Source organism: Lacerta agilis, chromosome 12 (assembly GCF_009819535.1).
Source record: "Lacerta agilis isolate rLacAgi1 chromosome 12, rLacAgi1.pri, whole genome shotgun sequence".
In the NCBI taxonomy this organism is placed as follows: Eukaryota; Metazoa; Chordata; class Lepidosauria; order Squamata; family Lacertidae; genus Lacerta; species Lacerta agilis.
The window spans coordinates 31,401,353-31,419,440 of record NC_046323.1 but is presented as its reverse complement, the minus strand read 5'-3'; the positions used below and the strand labels follow the sequence as shown (position 1 = coordinate 31,419,440).

The 18,088-nt window shown below is 42.4% G+C and overlaps 2 protein-coding genes across 10 annotated transcripts in view; one reads left to right on the top strand and one right to left on the bottom strand.

Annotated features, from left to right (window-relative positions):
• Positions 1-716: 716 nt before the first annotated feature.
• Positions 717-5,379, bottom strand: MTERF1 (mitochondrial transcription termination factor 1). Its single transcript, XM_033165984.1, is given in 4 exon segments — positions 717-1,366; positions 2,210-2,306; positions 2,308-2,816; positions 5,363-5,379. Coding segments are annotated over 3 exon segments (1,158 nt in total). The 5' UTR covers positions 2,755-2,816; positions 5,363-5,379; the 3' UTR covers positions 717-752.
• A 9,133-nt stretch (positions 5,380-14,512) lies between these two features.
• AKAP9 (A-kinase anchoring protein 9) overlaps positions 14,513-18,088 on the top strand; it is a 104,603-nt gene continuing 101,027 nt past the window's right edge. For 8 of the 9 annotated variants that reach the window (XM_033166117.1, XM_033166116.1, XM_033166114.1 and 5 more), the window contains exon 1: positions 14,514-14,797. In XM_033166117.1, coding sequence (XP_033022008.1) covers positions 14,750-14,797 — 48 coding nt within the window. In that variant the 5' untranslated portion in view covers positions 14,514-14,749. Of the gene's footprint in view, positions 14,798-18,088 lie in introns of all 9 variants that reach the window. The other variant, XM_033166119.1, reaches the window with a different exon arrangement.

Below are 18,088 nucleotides of genomic sequence, written 5' to 3'. Positions count from 1 at the left end.
TTATTATTTTAATTCACTCTAAATACCAAAAAGAAAATAGCTTGCTATTCTTCCTACCATGTTTCAGTTTCATTTTTGTTCCGTATAAAATTTTACAGTTCCTTAAGTGGCCATCAAAGGCAAGGGGGGTGGAATTACATAGAAAAGCAACATTCATTTTAAGTTTAACCTGAGCCAAGAAATACATAGGCAACTTAATACAATGCTCCATTTAAAAGAGCAGGAAAAAAGCACAATAAATATTAAAACATACATTCATAAAAATCCAGTCGTAATGCGTCATTGCTACTGCATCATTTCAGCTATCATGTTAGAAGGCTCCATTTTTAAATAAATAAATGTAGAAATGTAGCATATCAGGGAGGATATGTAAAGATATTCCTAGATTTGAAGCGCATCTATTCACCAGATCCTATTAAAACCAATACTTTTGAAAATTTAGAATAGCCACAGATAGTTATTAATTCAAAGAAAGTACTGTAAGGCTAAATTATTTTTAACTTCAATGCCATTTATTTATTTCTTCCGTAAGTTTTGCTTTCTGTTTCTTTGGTCACATAAGGCAATAAAAAATTTAAAAAATATTTTATTATGTACATTATATAGGTAGCAACCATTTTGCACCTGGGTGCAATTTCTGGCCCCCACAAGGGTTGGTGGAGCATGCATAAGCCCATTCACCTCCATTACCCCACACACACCCGTTTGCACTCTTCTGGGTCCAAAAAGACCCATGCATTAGTGGTTGCACATCAATTAGAGCCGTGCAAAATGGTTGCTGCATGGAACTTTTCCAATTTTGCTTCAAATCGTTGTTTACTTAACGCAAGAATTCCAATCCCATGGATTTTAAAGTTATAGCCTAGCTTTCCCAGCTCATCAATACGGTTACTTATAGTTTTGATGCTTTTGTCCAGAACTAGAGGACTTTTCAGTATTAGATTAATGTTAATATTTGCCTGCAAGAGGCAATCTATTTTATCATTCAGGTTCTGTGGAGAAAGGTATAGAATGTGAAGGTGCTTAAGGACAAACATATCTGCCTCTTTTTCAGTGCACCAATGAGACAACAGTTTCTCTTTCACATTTGCAAGTGTCTTTTTAAGGTATTCATTAGAGAGATCCAGAACATCACCTCCTTGCCCATGCAACAGAGTTAGAAATTCCTCATTGCTCAGACTTAAAGATGACTGCAGAAACTGAACATTTGCTTTCACTTGCTTGCTGCTCCGTAAGAGGACAAAGACATTTTTAGAAATTATCTGTTTTACAAAGTCATCTGGCTTTTCTCCACCTAGATCTAAATAGATGTCATTCAAGAGGCTTATCATTTGTTTATTGAGCTCTATACTGTTAGAAAACACCCTTGGATGTGGGAATACACTTCGTGGGTGCACCTGCACCTGCGGTCGTTTATGTTTGTTTATTATTAATTATGCGCTACTTAATGTATCCCTCCGCAAGAAAGTGAAAGTGAAAGGAGGATCCAGCAGGCGGCTTGCCGCTGAGATCCCTCCGCCGGGACTTTTTGGCTCCAAGTTCAAATTGTTTGGTGGTCAGTTAATCTGCTTCCCACCCTTTTCAGGGGCAGCAACACTGTTCTGATTGGTAAAAGTATTGATCATGACGTTGTTTGTTCTTGTCAATAAAAGGCTGCGGCTCCCCGTGCTGGGGGTAGAACTATTGGTGAAAAAAGGGGAACTATTGGAGAATCAGAGAGAGATACGAGAACTAGCTAGCGTGGAAGACGGTGGAACGGACAAGCCCAGAGAGAAGGTTGCGTGGCAAGGTACAGAGAGAACGAAACAACCCGCGCGGGTCAGCCAAAGCCGTCTTCAAAGAGACCATGGTCGTAGTCTTTACCGTTTACCAGTGTTTTATTTGGCCGCCGTTTTGGCCACCTTTATTTTGGTGCTTTACTTTCCGGAACAACTTAAGAGGTCGCAAGCGCCTGCAAATCCATCTACGAGGCATTCATTCATCCATTCAACTCACTCATCCTTCAGATTAAAGCCGGCAGACAATCTACTTCACGGCACAGTGTGAACTGGGCTCCGGAATTACTGGTCGTCCCGTCTGCAGGCTTGGCCGGTGCTCCGTGCAAGGGCGCATGTGAGGCGCTGGCCACCAGATCCCCCAGCAACTGGTATCCCGCATGCAGTTGACCTTGTCCTGTGTGTGGGAGGCTCCAGCCAAAGAATCCCCGCACTTGGAACTCTGGTCAGCATGTTGCCAAGATCCTTAGAAGTCAGCCCATTAGAACAAAATAAGGTGATGTTCTTCTGCATGTTTTCATTAATCCCAGAACAAAAAAAAGGATTCAGGGGGACGTTTCAGGATTGTTACAATTTCCATGTCGGTCATCAAAATGCTTCACCAAATTTCCCAGCGTTCTTTGAGAGACTGGTGTGAGCGAGTGATGGCACGTGGATAGTGTGAGATTATACTGGCAATGGCTTCTCTGTTAGCCCCTTTTCCTTGCAAAAAAATATTCAGGCCATCTTCATTAGTGATCTGCCTCTTGAGAACACCAGGCTGTCGTTTTCTTACCATTTTGACATCCACGCCCATACCAGCCAGATTTTTCACTAAAATGTTGTTCTCCTTGTCCAATTCATCACTGGAGCTATCAATCTTAAGGCAAAGAAACCTAGTAGAATCCCCTCTGAATATAATGTCTGTAGACAACTTGATAAGCCAAGGTAAATTCATGTTGAAAAGCAGTTTATTTTTCATGTTCACCAGCCCTCTCATTGCGATGCTAACCAGGCACTGCAAATCTCTGAATAAAATTGTACTTCCAGTCAGTTCAGTATCTTTAAGTAAGAGACAAGGAGAGAGAATTATAATAAACTGTAAGGAAGCATTCATGAACAACCTGTTCATAACTTATTTGTTTAACACATATTCATATTCATTGTGAGAATTAATTAAATGTTAGCAACCCCCTTCTAGTTGGGTTATTATTTTTGTGTGTGGAGTGTCTATTGTATGGGTTAGAAACATCTGTGAACACTCCTTGGTGGAATGAAGGAGTACCAGAGAGGGGTGCATGAAATTCCACCAATCAGTTTACATTTCTTAGTACAAAAAGTATTGATCTGATGTGTAGCGATCTCTCCTATTCTGATTAATTCAAGAGGATTCTAGAAGGTTTTCTTTCTATGTGAAAGAAACAGGAAGGTTTTTGTTTGGGTTATATTCCTTCTGGGAAGCCGAGTACAGGTGGTTTAAACTGGTTCTATTATCTTTCTGTCAAGGTCATGCTGACTATAATAGTAAGACCAGGAGGAGCCTGGGTCTCACTCACTTTCTCTTTCTTTCCCTTTGTTCTGGTGTATGCTATAGTGTTAAGGTTTAGTCTTATTATAAGTTTGTAAGTTTTATTGTAAGTGCTGCAACTGAATTTTTTTATGGACTGTGCCAATCCAGAGTATGTATTGGATGTATGACCATTATGCTCATTTGCCTTCAGTAGCAGGTAAAGCTACAATTGCCTGTGGTCTATTTTTTGGAATCTCTGCTACGTGTTTTAAGTTTTTTCCTCCCCAGTGGAAGAAGCTGGGGCAATATCTTGGGTGAGTCGTAGGTGGGAGGTAGCAACCTGGATGAGAGCCAGATTGCTATCTAGGAGAGTACATCTGTGGATAGATGGGTGCTACATGTTACTGTCAGTGTCTCCTGGTATTTTTGCAGAACATTTTAGTAGAGTGGATAAAGTCTTAGCAGTCTGATGACGGAGAGGGAAAAACTGAAGAATGGGTGGGTGGAGCATGTATACATGCATATTGGTGGATGAGTTAAGGGTGTGGGAATTAAAAAGGGATGAGTACTGGGTGCTGTATGATTTGTGCTGTATTATTTCTTCATGCACACGAAAGCTCATACCAATAACAAACTTAGTTGGTCTCTAAGGTGCTACTGGAAGGAATTTCTTTGTTTGTTTGTTTGTTTTGACTATGGCAGACCAACACGGCTACCTACCTGCAGCTGAATATTGTGAGTGAGAATGCACCCTAGCAAGAGGCTGGCTGAGGGAAGATGAAAAGGATGGTACTCCTATCAAGGTGGTTATGGGGAAGAAGGTATGGATGGAATTGGGTGAGGTCCAGATGGCTGCAGAGTGTGTCCCTTTCCAACCTTCCATACCCACCTTAAAGCAACTTAGTGGCCCGGCTACTGAGTAAGTTCTCTTGACTCTTAAGATGTTTTCTAACTATGCTACTCTGTTTTTGCTTTTGAAGAACTTTATTGTTTCATCCAATGTTGTAACTTTATCGGTTTCATTGTTTGTATATTTGTGTGCATATATATTTTATCCTGTAAACCACTTAGAGGCTGTTCTCATATTAAGCGTTATATAAATATATGAAATAACAACTTCAGAATAATTATACCTGTCTTGGCCACACAATTATTATTTTTTACTAGCCTTCTAGTATTTGAGCAAAGGTAGTATTTGAGCAAAGGCTGCTATTCGCTCGCTGCAGCCTTAAAATGCGGCGCAGCGCGGCTCTGGTGCCGGTCGGAAGGCGCACCGGCCGATCGCGCCCGCCATCTTGGGTCGACTGCACATGTCTGTACATGCGCAGTCGACCCAGGATGGTGATCGGCCGGCACCCCTTCCGACCGGAGCCGCACCGCGTCACGTTTTAAAGCTGCAGCGAGCGAACAGCAGCGGTGCTGTTCGCCCGCTGCAGCCTTAAAACGCGACGCGGCGCGGTCCGGTGCCGGTTGGAAGGGGCACTGGCCGATCGCGCCCCTTCCGACCGGCGCCCCCGGACTTTTCCCCCCCATAGGAACGCATTAATTAAATTTTAATGCGTTCCTATGGGAAACGGTGCCTCGCAAGACGAAATTTCCGCAAGACGAAAAGTCTTGCGGAACAAATTAATTTCGTCTTGCGAGGCACCACTGTACAGTGGCTCCTGAAACCATTCAAAAACCAAGGTACAGCTTCCAATTGGCTGCAGGAGCTTCCTGCACTCAAACAGAAGCTGTGTCGGATATTCGGCTTCCGAAAAATGTTTGAAAATTGGAACATTTAATTCCCGCGTTCAGGAGCCAAAACATATCAGTACCAATACATTTGAGAACCAAGGTACGAATATATACAATATTAGTCGTGTTAAGAGTAAACCCACTGAAAACAATGGCCATAAGTAACAAAGGGTCTACTCTCCGAGTATGATTCAGTTAGCATATGGTGCACTCATGCTAATGAAATACTTTTAAGGAGAAGCAGAGACGAAAAGCAGTTCCCCCTCTTTTGCGTCCTTCCAAAATGTTCTGCTGTAGTTCACTGCAGATGCACAATTCACACCAGCAAAGAGGAGCCACAGAATTATACATGAGCACGTAACCCCACATTTGGATGCTGGGAAACCAACTGCAGGGTGTCCTGACTGCTTGTCCCAATTGCATAGCACTCTCTGTTCATAATCAGGAGCTCATGCTGGGCTTCATTTTCACACAATACATGCTTGCTGGAAGGAGGGTAAAATAAATGATGTTGTGGGTCTGACTCCCTGCATCTCGAAACAGGGCTGGGAAAGATTGACTGTGACTCTGGAGACGCGCTATTGAATACTGTACTGAGCTAAATGACCAATGGTCTGACTCTGTATGACAGCTTCCGATGTTCCTAAACCATTTTCACTGAGGAAAGGCATCATTCCCCAACACTGGATCTTCACCTCATTACAGCCAGGTTCTGTACATGAGTGTGGCAGGGGGTGGGGGGGGGGGGTGAGGGACAGGGGAGGCAGCCCCCTAAATCAAGTAAAAAAAATAAAATTTTAACTGACCAATTGCATCACAGTTAACTCAGTTTCTCCCGACCCCAACATAATACCTGCCCTCCCCTACAATAAATCCTGGCTACGCCCATGCATCTGTATATGTTAACTCTGAAATAAGACCCGGCTTTATTTACAAAGAGGCAACAGCAGATTTGGGGGTGTGGGGATGAAGCCGCGGGCGTGCAGAGACATCTTCCCTCCAAAAAACAGCTTGCCTCTCACCCCATTGCTGAGACCCTGGGGTGACCTGTAAGAAAGGCATTTTTCCCACATACAAACGGAAAAATGGGGGTTTCACTTCTGAGTAGACATGAATGTGCACAACTGCGCTGTCGTGGCGAAATCGGAAACAGGAAAACAAGCCTGAGCCCTAGGTTTGCTTAATGAAGTATCAGCTCCCTCGAAATCAACAGCATTTTAATTCCTAGAGAAGATACGGCACGGATGGGAGTTTGAATTTCCTTCAGAAATCTAGCGAAGATCCACACCACTGAAATACACATTGCCCCTGAAGCGAACCTCCTTTTCTCTTCTTCCCCTTTGCCACTGCCTTCCCTATTTACTAGCCTCAGCTTTACTAGCCTTGAGCCGCTAAAATCTTGTTTCCCAAAATTTAATCTTCATGTTCTATGTCTGAGAAACTTTTAAAGGCGTTACACACAACGCGCAAGAGTGGGTGGCAGAATGAATGTTGCTCACCGCTGGCATTCGTGTGCTTCCTTCATTGGGGAGGCGTGGAAATTTGCAAACTGAATAAGCAGAAAGCGCCAAAGAGCACGCACATGCAGGAGGGGGAAAGCGCGATGGGTGTTTTACTTTTTTAGTGCTGCCATCTAGCAGAGAGGCCTCGGCCTGCCTTCCTTTTGCCGAAAAAGCAAACTACCAGGAGATGGCGGTAGTAGATCATATTCACACATTCTTTGTTTCACAGTGCGTTCTTTTCTAATTTGTCATTAGAATCTGTTGATAATCTCGGCCTTCTGAGGTACTGCTTTGGGGCAAAGGAGCTGCTGCTGCTCTTTTGTCTATTGATTGATTGATTGATCTGTTCTATGCAATGGAATGTGTATTGGTCTCCCCAGCCCACACAGCAGCTTGTTTTAAAATATGAGATGTTTGGCTATTTGGCTATTGCTCAGCAGATTATGTATGAATTTGGAAATGCGGGCATGCTGGCATCACTTAGCCATTACACTGCCTCAATTCAGTGAGTTTTAAAATTCAGCGAGTCAGTCTCATTATGATGTGTGTATGTTTGGGTTCAGAGGCAGAATTATCATTATCATTATTATATTTGTACCCCACCCATCTGACTGGGTTGCCCCAGTCTCTCTGGGTGGCTTCCAGCATATACAGAAACATAATAAAACATTAAAAACTTCCCTGTACAGGGCTGTCTTTAGATGTATTTATTCTAAAGGTTGTATAGTTACTCATCTCCTTGACATTCGATAGGAGGGTGTTCTCCAGGGTGGGCACCACTCGCACCGAGAAGGCCCTCTGCCTGGTTCTCTGTAACCTCACACCGCCAGAAGGCTTCTTCAGGTACACAGCATACCTTCGAATGCCAATTCCTAATGACAAAAGCAGGAGAGTGCCTCTGTGCTCATTTCTGGCTTATGGGTTTCCCACTGTGGGAAATTTTGACTGGACAGAACTCACATCCAGTAGTGCTCTTCTCATGTTCTTTACTTGTCTGCTGTATGTAGAGGAAGTTTTTGTACACAGCAGCATACAGTCAGTTGGGACCTGTAATCTGAAGTGGTTCAGTCACACGTTTACCACTGCAAGGTCCAAGACTGGAGAATTAAGCAGATAAGGAAGTTTGGTATGGTCATGACTATCCACCAGATCTTTTTTCAGAAATTTATGTGGCAAGTTTTGAACAGGACAGAATATTGTGGAATGGGGGAAGGATTTGATTAGCAATCAGTTGTTCTCGGGAACATTCTTGAAAGGAAGAAGCAGAACCACATCGCCTGGCTGTTACCCTGCAGTTACTGCTGTCAATTCGCCAACATGTGATAGTCCACAATATCAAATATAGATAAAAGATCTGATAGGATGAATAGCATACTGTGCTCCATATCAGTTTCTATGCATGGATTATTCATAAGGGTTACAGGCACATATTCACAATAGCATATTCAAATTTGAAGTGATAATTGCACGGGAGGTATCAAATAAACATCCTTAAAATACTACAGGTTGTAATGAAGCATTGCTGTATTGTCAATACAATCAATAGTGTTTAGGATTTTTATTTGTTTATTTTTTCCTGTTGCATGCAGCATTGCTCTTTTGCCACACTCCATATGAGGTTTTATTTGTTCCTAATTAGCTGCAAGAAATACAATCAACAGCAAGATGATCCAGACTAATATTCAGATTTTAGCCCTTTCCCCTACTCACTCATCCGTGAAGCCTCAGCATGGCTAACAACTAGAAGCAGCTAATAACAACTAGAAGCAGCGAATTAGCATTTTAATTAATAAAAAGCCAGCACTAAATAACCACAGTCATCCCTAGGCAAATAATTCTTACTGAAACATAAATATCACCTGCTTCTGTTTTCTTCGTAGAAGATATTCAGACTGCTTTTTCAGACCTTCAGAGAATATTCAAAGATGAGGAGTAACCAGAGGGCAAGAGATAGACTTGGGGACTTGGACCCTTAGATTTGTTTTTCTTAATCATCATTCACATGCTGCAAGATAAACAGCTTTGAAAGCTGAGGTTTAGCTTCAAAAGTGTTTGTGATATGGCATGGGGGTCAAAGGGAAAAAGTAAAAAATGTGACTGAGCTAATGCATAGCCCTTGCATGAGTCTGAGCTTCTCTATTGATCGAGGCCAAAATTCCAAACTACCTGCGATAACAGAGCCATATATATTACTGAATATCTTACGTTTAATGTTTTGTACATGATTGGAAATATATCAGCTAGGGAAGCAGGGTCAGCTAATTAATTACCAACTGCAGCCTTTCTTCAAGTGTGTATCGTCTTTGATATATTACACTTGCAAAATAAATAATTCATCTCACAAACTTTCTCTGTTGTAGGAAGCCTTAATCTTCTTTCCAGTTAAAGTGCTGGTACCAGCTGAACTGCAAAACTACAACATTATTGAATGTTTAATTAAAAGATAAGGCACAATCAAATATGTCCAGAAAAAGATATGTAGAGCTTACGATCTGTCAAACTATAAGCTGCACAACTCTAGGATCCAGGGCACAAAGGGACTTTTCTTCAGGGGGTATGTATTATTGCAATATTACAAGACACCTATGCTTCATGCTTTATTTATAAGTGATTATCTTGATCTCTTTACAACAGGAGAGTGATGTGATGATATGTTGGTTGCTTAGGAAACAAGACAGCGTGTGAATTGTGCATGCATGTATATAGAAGGCATTATAAACATGTTTATGTGTGGCTATAAATGTGCATATGAGTGCATGTAGCATACATACTTGTGAGTGTGCATTTATTTGTATGAATTTTTCAGTGAGTTTCTCATTTACTTGTCATCTGATACACATTGCAGCATCTTGTAAATAAAAGGTTCCTTAGAATAATACTAGTTTTGATTTACAGAGCAATATAAAATGTTCAATGACAATCAAATAACCAGAGGACAAGAGCACAGTTTCCCTTGTATAACACAAGCTGCCTAATATTCAGAGGTGTAACAATGTTTTAAAGGGCCTTTCTCAAACAATCATGTTATGTTTTTAATCTGAATAGTGCATTCAGAATGATAGTGCAATCAGAATACACAGATAAAACCAAGTACTAACTATTCAAGACTGCAGTCTTGATTATTTTTCATACTTTCTTCTCCATTTTCTACTTTCTTTCTTCAAAGCACCCTTTTCTGAGATTAAACCTGAACAATTCTGTCTCGTTTCATTAAAATCTCAGTCTCCCCTCCTAGCCATTTAGTTCTCGTTCCCAATCTATAAAGTCTTTTTGTTCTTCTTGCAGCAGAATCTGCAATACAATACTCCCGTCAAGCGTAGGAATAAATAGTGCTGAAGAATAGAACTGAAGGATATACTGTATTGGAAACTGAAGGGTAACTGAAGGCAACACTGGAAATTTGGTACAAACTAAAGAGTCATAGCTAATGACAGCATTGTAGCTGAATGCACCTTCCATGATTTGCATGAACAAAACTGGAATGTATATGCCTTGATCAATGAAAGATCAGTCAGTGAATGGTTATGAAGGGTGGCAAATACAAAAGAGGAAAGGGCTCCTATCTCTTTCATAGTTGTGTGGGAGAGGGAATTTCGGCTTGCCATGCCCTGTCCTCTTTTGCATCTAATAATACCCTGTGCTGCATCTTGTGACAGAAGAGGTGCTTTTTTGGTTCTTCTAACAGAGAACATAATACTGCAGCTGTTGCATTTTCAAGATAATCCATACAACTATGACTAACAGGAAGGCAATTATTTGTTTGCTTGTTTAATTAGAGCCCCCAAGTCTCTGGATTTTAATCACAAGTCCAGATGAAAAGATTATAAAAGTTCGTCAAAGGCTGCATGCATTCCGCAGGTTCCCTGTTGCTGAGTCGACACCTGGTATAGCTTAAGGATGAGACTGTCTGTCTGTTCGCTTAAGCAGAATATTTAAGGTCAGTGAGCCAAACACACTCTGAATTTCAGCAGAGGCATATGCTCCCCCACCAGAGTCTTTTTGCCCTATTAACCCCATTTTGGAGCACAATTCTTCTTCGCCACACATAGTGTATACTACCTAAAGGCATTCCTTGTTGCTCCCATGGCAACAGATAAGACCATGGCATACTGCAATACTCAGATGCAAAGCTATGCTTGGCTCTGTTGCGGGATGAATTACAGAGGGTAGTTCAGCAAAACAGGGAAAGAACTCATGTAAGAAATTGTGGTGAGCGCATAAGAATAACTATTCCTCCCACACAATGTTAAGGACAATACTTTATACTTACCTTTAATATATTATCTGACAGCTGGACATTGAAATAACTATCCTGTCCTTACAAAGGCAATGTGAAAAACGCCTACTGCCTTTAATGGAAATAGGAGTAGACCCTGATCAAATAACGCCTCAGGCACAGACTCTCCACAAATGTAGAGACGCAAATGTATGTGTCTCTTTCATTTTCACATTGCTTCAAATATTTTATTCACGGATCTCTTTGCAGTTTTTCTTCCTGACAGGCTTTAATCCCATCAACAGGTCACAAGGGTAAAGATGCATATTCTGGAGATAAAAGTCTTGTTTCTTTCTGTCCAACACACTTAAGGCTGAGGAACAATATTTAAAACCATAGAATTGTAGATACCTGCAAGACACCTGCACATTTTCATTCTTGTATTTGATATTATCACTTACAGTTTGTTTTGGTTTTGCCATTTATGAGATCAAGTGACAATGTGAACCAAGTATAATGTTAACACTGACTGAATACCGGTACATATTCTAACATGTGTGTGTGAAACTGTGGCCCAGATGCAGGCCACCAATATGAAATAGAAATGGATTTCTCTGTTGTCCTTGTGGGCACAACTGTGTGATGCAATTTCAGCAAGAAAATAAATATATGAAAGAGGCCTTTAGATTTTTCACATGGGGGAAATTAACATTAATGAAAATTCATTTGTCAGAACAGATGGCCAATGAAGCTACGGTATCAGGATGATCAGAAGGCAGGGAAATTTGCTACTCCTTAATGGAGTCTGGTGTTATGAGGTGTTTCTTATTGCCTCATTCCACATCTATCATTGCTATGCAACCCATAGCAATCATAGCCTTAGATATACATGACATGTGAAAATGCACATGGCCTCATTTGCAGTATCACTAACTCCTTTCTCACAAAAAAATCTGCCGACAACAGCATTATCCTTGAAGGTATTTCCTGATCTGTAGATGTAATTGACTCAGACTTAATTCCCTAGCTATCCTCCTGTGCTCTCTGGAAGGATCACACTTCTTATGTGATATTAGGAGCTAACTATTTTAAAGTCAGTATAATTAAGCAAATATATTAAGAAACAATCCAGTTTTTTAAATGCCTATGTCCTTTCTAACCTATCATAGGAAATCAAATGAAAACATTTTGAGAGAAGGCATTTCATGTTGTACCTTTGGAAACCCAACATTACTCCTTAAAACAAGCTAAAAGTGTGCCAAGCAACAATAACTTAATATATTTAGTAATCAGGTGGTTTTAGAGGACTTCCTTCAGAATAGGGTTGATGGCAGCCATGGGTAAAGTGTTGCATGTGAGCCCCATCTTATATAAATCCATGTATTGAATGAACCAACTCATTTGTATGCCATAAGCCCACTTGCTTAGGCAATTGGTTAATAGTATGCTAACCGTACTCATGAACGGGGTCACTCACATGAGGCATGATGGGGAGTGAATGAGTGAACAGCAGGCACCAGCTAGAGAGAGCAAGTGAACAGGTGAGCAACTCACTGAATGAGTGAACAGACAGCCGGTGCCTTTATATCTATGTATCTTTTCCTCTTTCCCACTTAAGCCTTGGTTCATGTTGTGCTAAGAAAATGATGGCTTAGTTTACAGTTCTGCTGGGGCAGCTCTACATCAGTATCAGGGGAAGGGCAATTTTTGCTCTGGATACCCACATGCTTGTTGTGTGGGAATACGTTTTGGGATTTCCCGCGCTTTTGCCGCTTCACAAAACCTTCCGCGCTACTGCACGGAAGGAAAGAGATCTGGCTGGTGATTGCTGCCTGGATCCCTCCACGCCTGCTAGAAAGCGCGCCAGGAAGCCTCCTGGTAATGGCCAAAGGCTTGTTTCCCGCCCAGAAACACTGACTATTGCAATGCTCTGATTGGTTAATGTTAATGTGATGACGCTGTTCAGTTTGTTAATAAATGGCCCCTGCTCTCTGTAAGCGGTGAGAGAAAGCGTGTAGAAATGAGAGAGAAACGAAAGGGAAAGAACACGCACAGAGAGTAGTTGGGAGAGCGCACCCCAACAATAGACTGCAGTCTCTTATTTTTTATTTGGCCTTTTTCCTGCCTTCGGCCGCACCTTTTGCTATTCTTCTTGCTGCCTATCCTATCCTCTTCAGAACCTTTGCAACTCCAGACAACTTCTCACGCCCTTCAGGAAAACCTCATAACCAGTGGACCCATCATAACCAGTGGGAGCAGGCTCTCCAGGATTACTGGTTATCCCAGAAGCTGGTTATCCCGACATTGTTGTTCTCTTGCCAAACCATAGCTTGGCAAGCTATGCCAAACCATGTGCAAATCTGGTCAGCAAGTGGCCTACAGCCACAGAATGAACTGTCATATAGTTGGATAATGGTCTTATTTAAAAATGTGGGAAGCCAGCCATTTTGTCTGGGGGTTCTGCTTAATAATAATAATACCCTGCCCATTTTGCCCAGCCACTATGGGTGGCTTCCAACAAAATAATAAAAATACAATAAAACATCAGACATCAAAAACTTCCCTAAACAGGGACCTTTACCCACAAAGTCTTGCTCTTACAATGTGTCTGTTGTAAGGTTCTCCAGATCCCAGTCAAACTATCTACAACAGGCACCCCTAAACCTGGCCCTCCAGATGTTTTGGGACTACAATTCCCACCATCCCTGACCACTGGTCCTGTTAGCTAGGGATGATGGGAGTTGTAGTCCCAAAACTCTGGAGAGCAGAGTTTGGGTTTGCCTGATCTACAACTTTGTTTGGCTCAAGCAGGTGCCTCTCTGAGAAAGCAGGGTCAGGTGCAGAGATGGAGAAATTTGATTTAGTTCACATTCAGAGGTGACATTACCCAGTTTGCACTTTCCTAAGCACAACATAAAACTGCATGCAGCCATCCTTCAAACTTAAGTGTTCTCTAAATTTTGCAGTTTAGTTATCTAGTCAAGAAATGTGTACAAAAAATGGATATGCTAGGGTAAAGTGTGTGTATAAATGAAAGTATATTTGTGAAAGTAACAGACAGATATTAGACAAAACTGCACACCAAAATGTTTTTATTCAGGTAAATTTGCACTAAAGTGCTGATGGATTTTCATGAGAACTTTTAGAGGAAACATTTGCAAACTGATGTGGAAAAGTGGAGAACTGTACTTTTGATTAGGAAACTGAGAAACCAAAGCTGACCGATTTTGTCCATCACTTAAGAGTAGACCCTATGTTTGATTTCTAAAAACGAGAGAGATGGCCTCCGCCCATACTAAAATGACAAGTCTCCACTAGTTTTAACAGCTGCGCAGAAGAGGGAATTTCAGCTACATCTACCAAATTTCCCTCAACTACACAAAATTTAACGAGGCAGGAGCCATGTTTCTCCTTTGCAACTGGGCACCTTTCTCGTTTCAGTCTGGCTTGCAAGTCAGGCCCTTTAGCCTGGACGTGCTGCGCCACAGCTGTGGGTGGGGGTGCATTCAACGCACTCTGTGCATGTCCAGAAGCGCCCACATCTACAAGATCCAACAGGCGTCCTAGGCAGCTCCCAACCAGTCGCTTCCGCGGAACTGAGCTCTTCAACTCAGAAAGAAAGCCCGCCTTAAAACCCTAACGGCTTGCGAAAGGGCCAAGAGTCGGGAAGCCTGCACTATGGCAACCACCTCCCGCCCTGGGACGCGCGACGCCGCGGGAGAAGCAACTCCCTCGAGGTGGTCGCTGCTGGCAGCTCGGCGGCGGAGGAGGAGGCGGAGAAGGAGGCGGCGGCGCGGACGTCACTTTCCCCGGCCGCATGTTTACGTGGAGATGAAGATGGCGGCGCCGGTGGATCTGCCACGGAGTCCCCGGTCCCCGTAGCGCACTGAGCGCATCCGGGGTGCCAGAGGAACCGGGGCGGAGGAGTCGGAGAGGCGAGCCGTCCCCTTTGGGCGCCTCGGGGGCAAACGGCCCCCTTCCCCTTTCCGCCTGGCGCGCAATAACGCTGTTGTCTCTCCGCGCAGGGGCCATGGAGGACGAGGAGAGGCAGAAGAAGCTGGAGGCCGGCAAAGCGAAGGTGAGAAGGGGCGGGAAGGCGCTGGGCAGCAGCGGGCCAAGTAGGACCCCGGGGGGCTACCGTCGGGGGAAATGCGTAGCCGTCTCAGGGCTGGATTTAACGGGTGAGAGGAGGTTTAATCTTGCCGGGCCCGCCCCTCTGCTCGCTGTCATGCGTTGGGGACTGAGCGGAATATTAAAGCTCCTCCGGGGGGAAATCGTGCGCCTCCGAGGCGGGCCCTGGCATCCTTCCCGAGCTGCGTTTTTCTTTGTTTGCCGCTTCTCTTTGTGTATGTGAGCGCGCGCTGCGCGGCGTCGATCGCCGCGGGTTTGCTCTTGCTTTTTTATTATTATTTTAAACCCACCCCCCCGTCTCTTTAAAATGTAGGACCCAGCTCGGAGGAGCCTCCTTCCTATTTGTATGTGTAGTAATGCGATTGGCTCGTGACAGCTGTTGCTGGACAGAAGCGGCCACATGCCTGGAAAATGCCACAGGTGCCAACGAGGAAGGGCTGTGTGTGGCTCTTCTCGTGCCGGATCAGCTGGTCCAAGGGGAGGAAGGGACGTCCCAGGCTTGGCTTGGCTTGAATTAATTGCTGCAGGTGTTTACATCTCGCTTTTCGAATGCATATCCCGGAGGCCTCGTGATAATAAAGAAGAAGTACAGTAAATAAAGAAAGAAAGAAAGACACGCACACACATATGTGAAAACGCTGTAGACTAAAAGCAGTAGAGTCCAAAATCTAAGAAGATAAATTAAGAGTTCCTGCATGTTCCCCACATGTGTAACCAGCTATCGGTCATTTGTGCACCATCACTACCTCTACCCCTCATGCATGTAAAGAAGTGGTGTGGTGTGGAGCTTACATTTGTACACCTGATTTCTCTGATGGTTCAGCTGCAGTAGATGGTTGGAATCTAGCCTGTGTCATGTTTGGTGGTGGGATAAATACACTCAACTAATGAATGACAGTCGAAATAATAATCAACCCTTAGGGTTTTTTTCTGCAGCTTTTGTTAGTTATAGCTTAAAAGGGACGTTTCTATGTGTAAAGCGCTTGCTTTACACTAGCTTTATAATATTTTCAACTTGCATAGTGCTCTAAAACAAGATTTTTTTATCCTTGCAATAAGTACATCACTGTTTATCATAATGTAAAAATACGTAAAAAGGAGGAGACATGTTTGGTTTATTCTGACCACTTGTTAGGGTTAGAAACATCATGACTTGCTGAAGTTCCGTTAATGAGCTCTTGGGCTGCTAGAATTTGACTTAAAATCTGGAGATGTGCATTAAAAAGTGGAATAACTGTCATTTTTATTGTATCCTTAGCACCATGATAGATAGGATTTTTTGGTGCTAATGGGTAACAAATTTGCATTAAACAGATATGCAACTCAAATTGCCTTCACACCATGCTTATAAATAATGTAGCACAATAGAGCTAGTCTGTCACGCTGTAAATCAGGCTACCAATTAATCCGTGAAAGGCCAGCTCTTAATCTGTGAAAGGTCAAAGTGAACAATTTATCCCAAATAACAGAATTTGGAGAGAAAATAGATTTGTATAATGTTAATATTTGCAGTAGTTTTGAGTACTTAATCTAGAGACCCCATCAATGGTGAACACGAAACTCCATTTGACACCTCTGAGTATAAAGAACAGATTTGTTTATTAATCTAAGAAATGAATTAATTGCTTTTCAGCCAAAACTTTCAAAATGGACTACAAAAAGTTGAAAACATATAATAAATATCTAGGTAAAATGCACTAAACCAAGAGATTAAGCAGCAATAAAATCATTTAAAATCAACTAATTTAAAATACTCCCCCCTCCCCAAATCAGTAGATACAAAGGGATAGGGTCTGCAACAAGCACATCTCCTTAGAACTATTGATCAGGATTCCTCTCCTCGCCTGATCTTCTACTTGTGTTTAACTTACACATCAAATTCCTATACTGTTTCGAAAGTCAGACAAGCTTTTTATTTAAATTTGGGTTGGAGGAAGAAGCTGATAGACAAGTTCTCCAAAATACTATTTTTTGTATTCTGCATGCTATATTTTCATTTTCTGGAGGAGAATAGAGAGGCAAATGGGTGAGAAGATTGTGATATCCCTAATGCCCTCCAGTTGTTTTGGACTACAACTCCCACCATCCCTGATCATTAGCCATTGGCTGGGGCTGACTCCCAGCTACAGTATATCTGGAGGACATCAGGTTGAGGAAGGCTGCTCCAGAGCTCGTCCAGCTCTGGCAGGGAGGCTTAGATAAAGCCTGTCTTGACTCATCCTTTTCCCCCATTAGATTCTTCCTTTCTTGGCATCAACACTGGAGGAGAGGTGGATAGCAAGCACCCAGTTTCTCCTTCTGCTCCACCTTGTTCCTCCAAAGTACAGCAAAGATATAAGCTTGCTACTCAGTCTCCTAATCACATCTGTCATATATAATGTGGCAAGCAGCACATTCTTGTGATAATTTACTAGCTTCTTACAATAAGTCATCATAGGGGCTTCAGCGCATCTTGCCACTCATTTGAATGAATGCATACAAAGCTCCTTAAAGTGGCTATGCATGTCTAGAACAATACAAGTAGACTGCAAAAGATCTCCTGCAAATATACAAGCCATAACACATGAACATATAAACACAACACGAAGCAATTGGGGAACCATCATAAGAAGTAATCAGCTAGCCAAGCATAAAGAGAAGGGGGGAAATTAACCTATAATATCTCTCCATAAAGCCCCATGAGTTGCTGGAGGAAGCCAATCATGCTCTTTGACTAAAACAACAAAAGCATTTCACATGAAATACATCTTATTCTCCTTAGATTTTCCACCCTGCCCCCCAATTGACAAGTAAGTTTTTCCATAAGGGCCACCAACTAAATCTGGAATACCACTCTTCCATCAAATTAGCTGTTACTAATGTCCAATTTTGGGCAGATTTTCTTTCTTGACTGGCCTAATGAAGCAGCAGGTCTGTCTTCATAAAGTATGCTGACAGCATATATTGTGATCACAGATGATTGCTGTATAAGAAATGTGTAAAAACACATTCCCTTACAACACAGTCCTATATATATACCTGCTCAGAAGTAAGCCCCACTGCCTTAGGTGAGTGAGTGTGAGATTGCAGCATTAAAGACTTTGGTTGAACCATATTTGCATTGTGTGTCTTACATAGGATCACAAGTAGAAAAGGTTAGACAAGATTTCCAAATTCTTCCTGTAGGAGACAGTATTGTAAGGTCAATCTAGCAGGATTACTCGATGTCACATGTTCTTTCACCTTTCTGGGGAGTGAT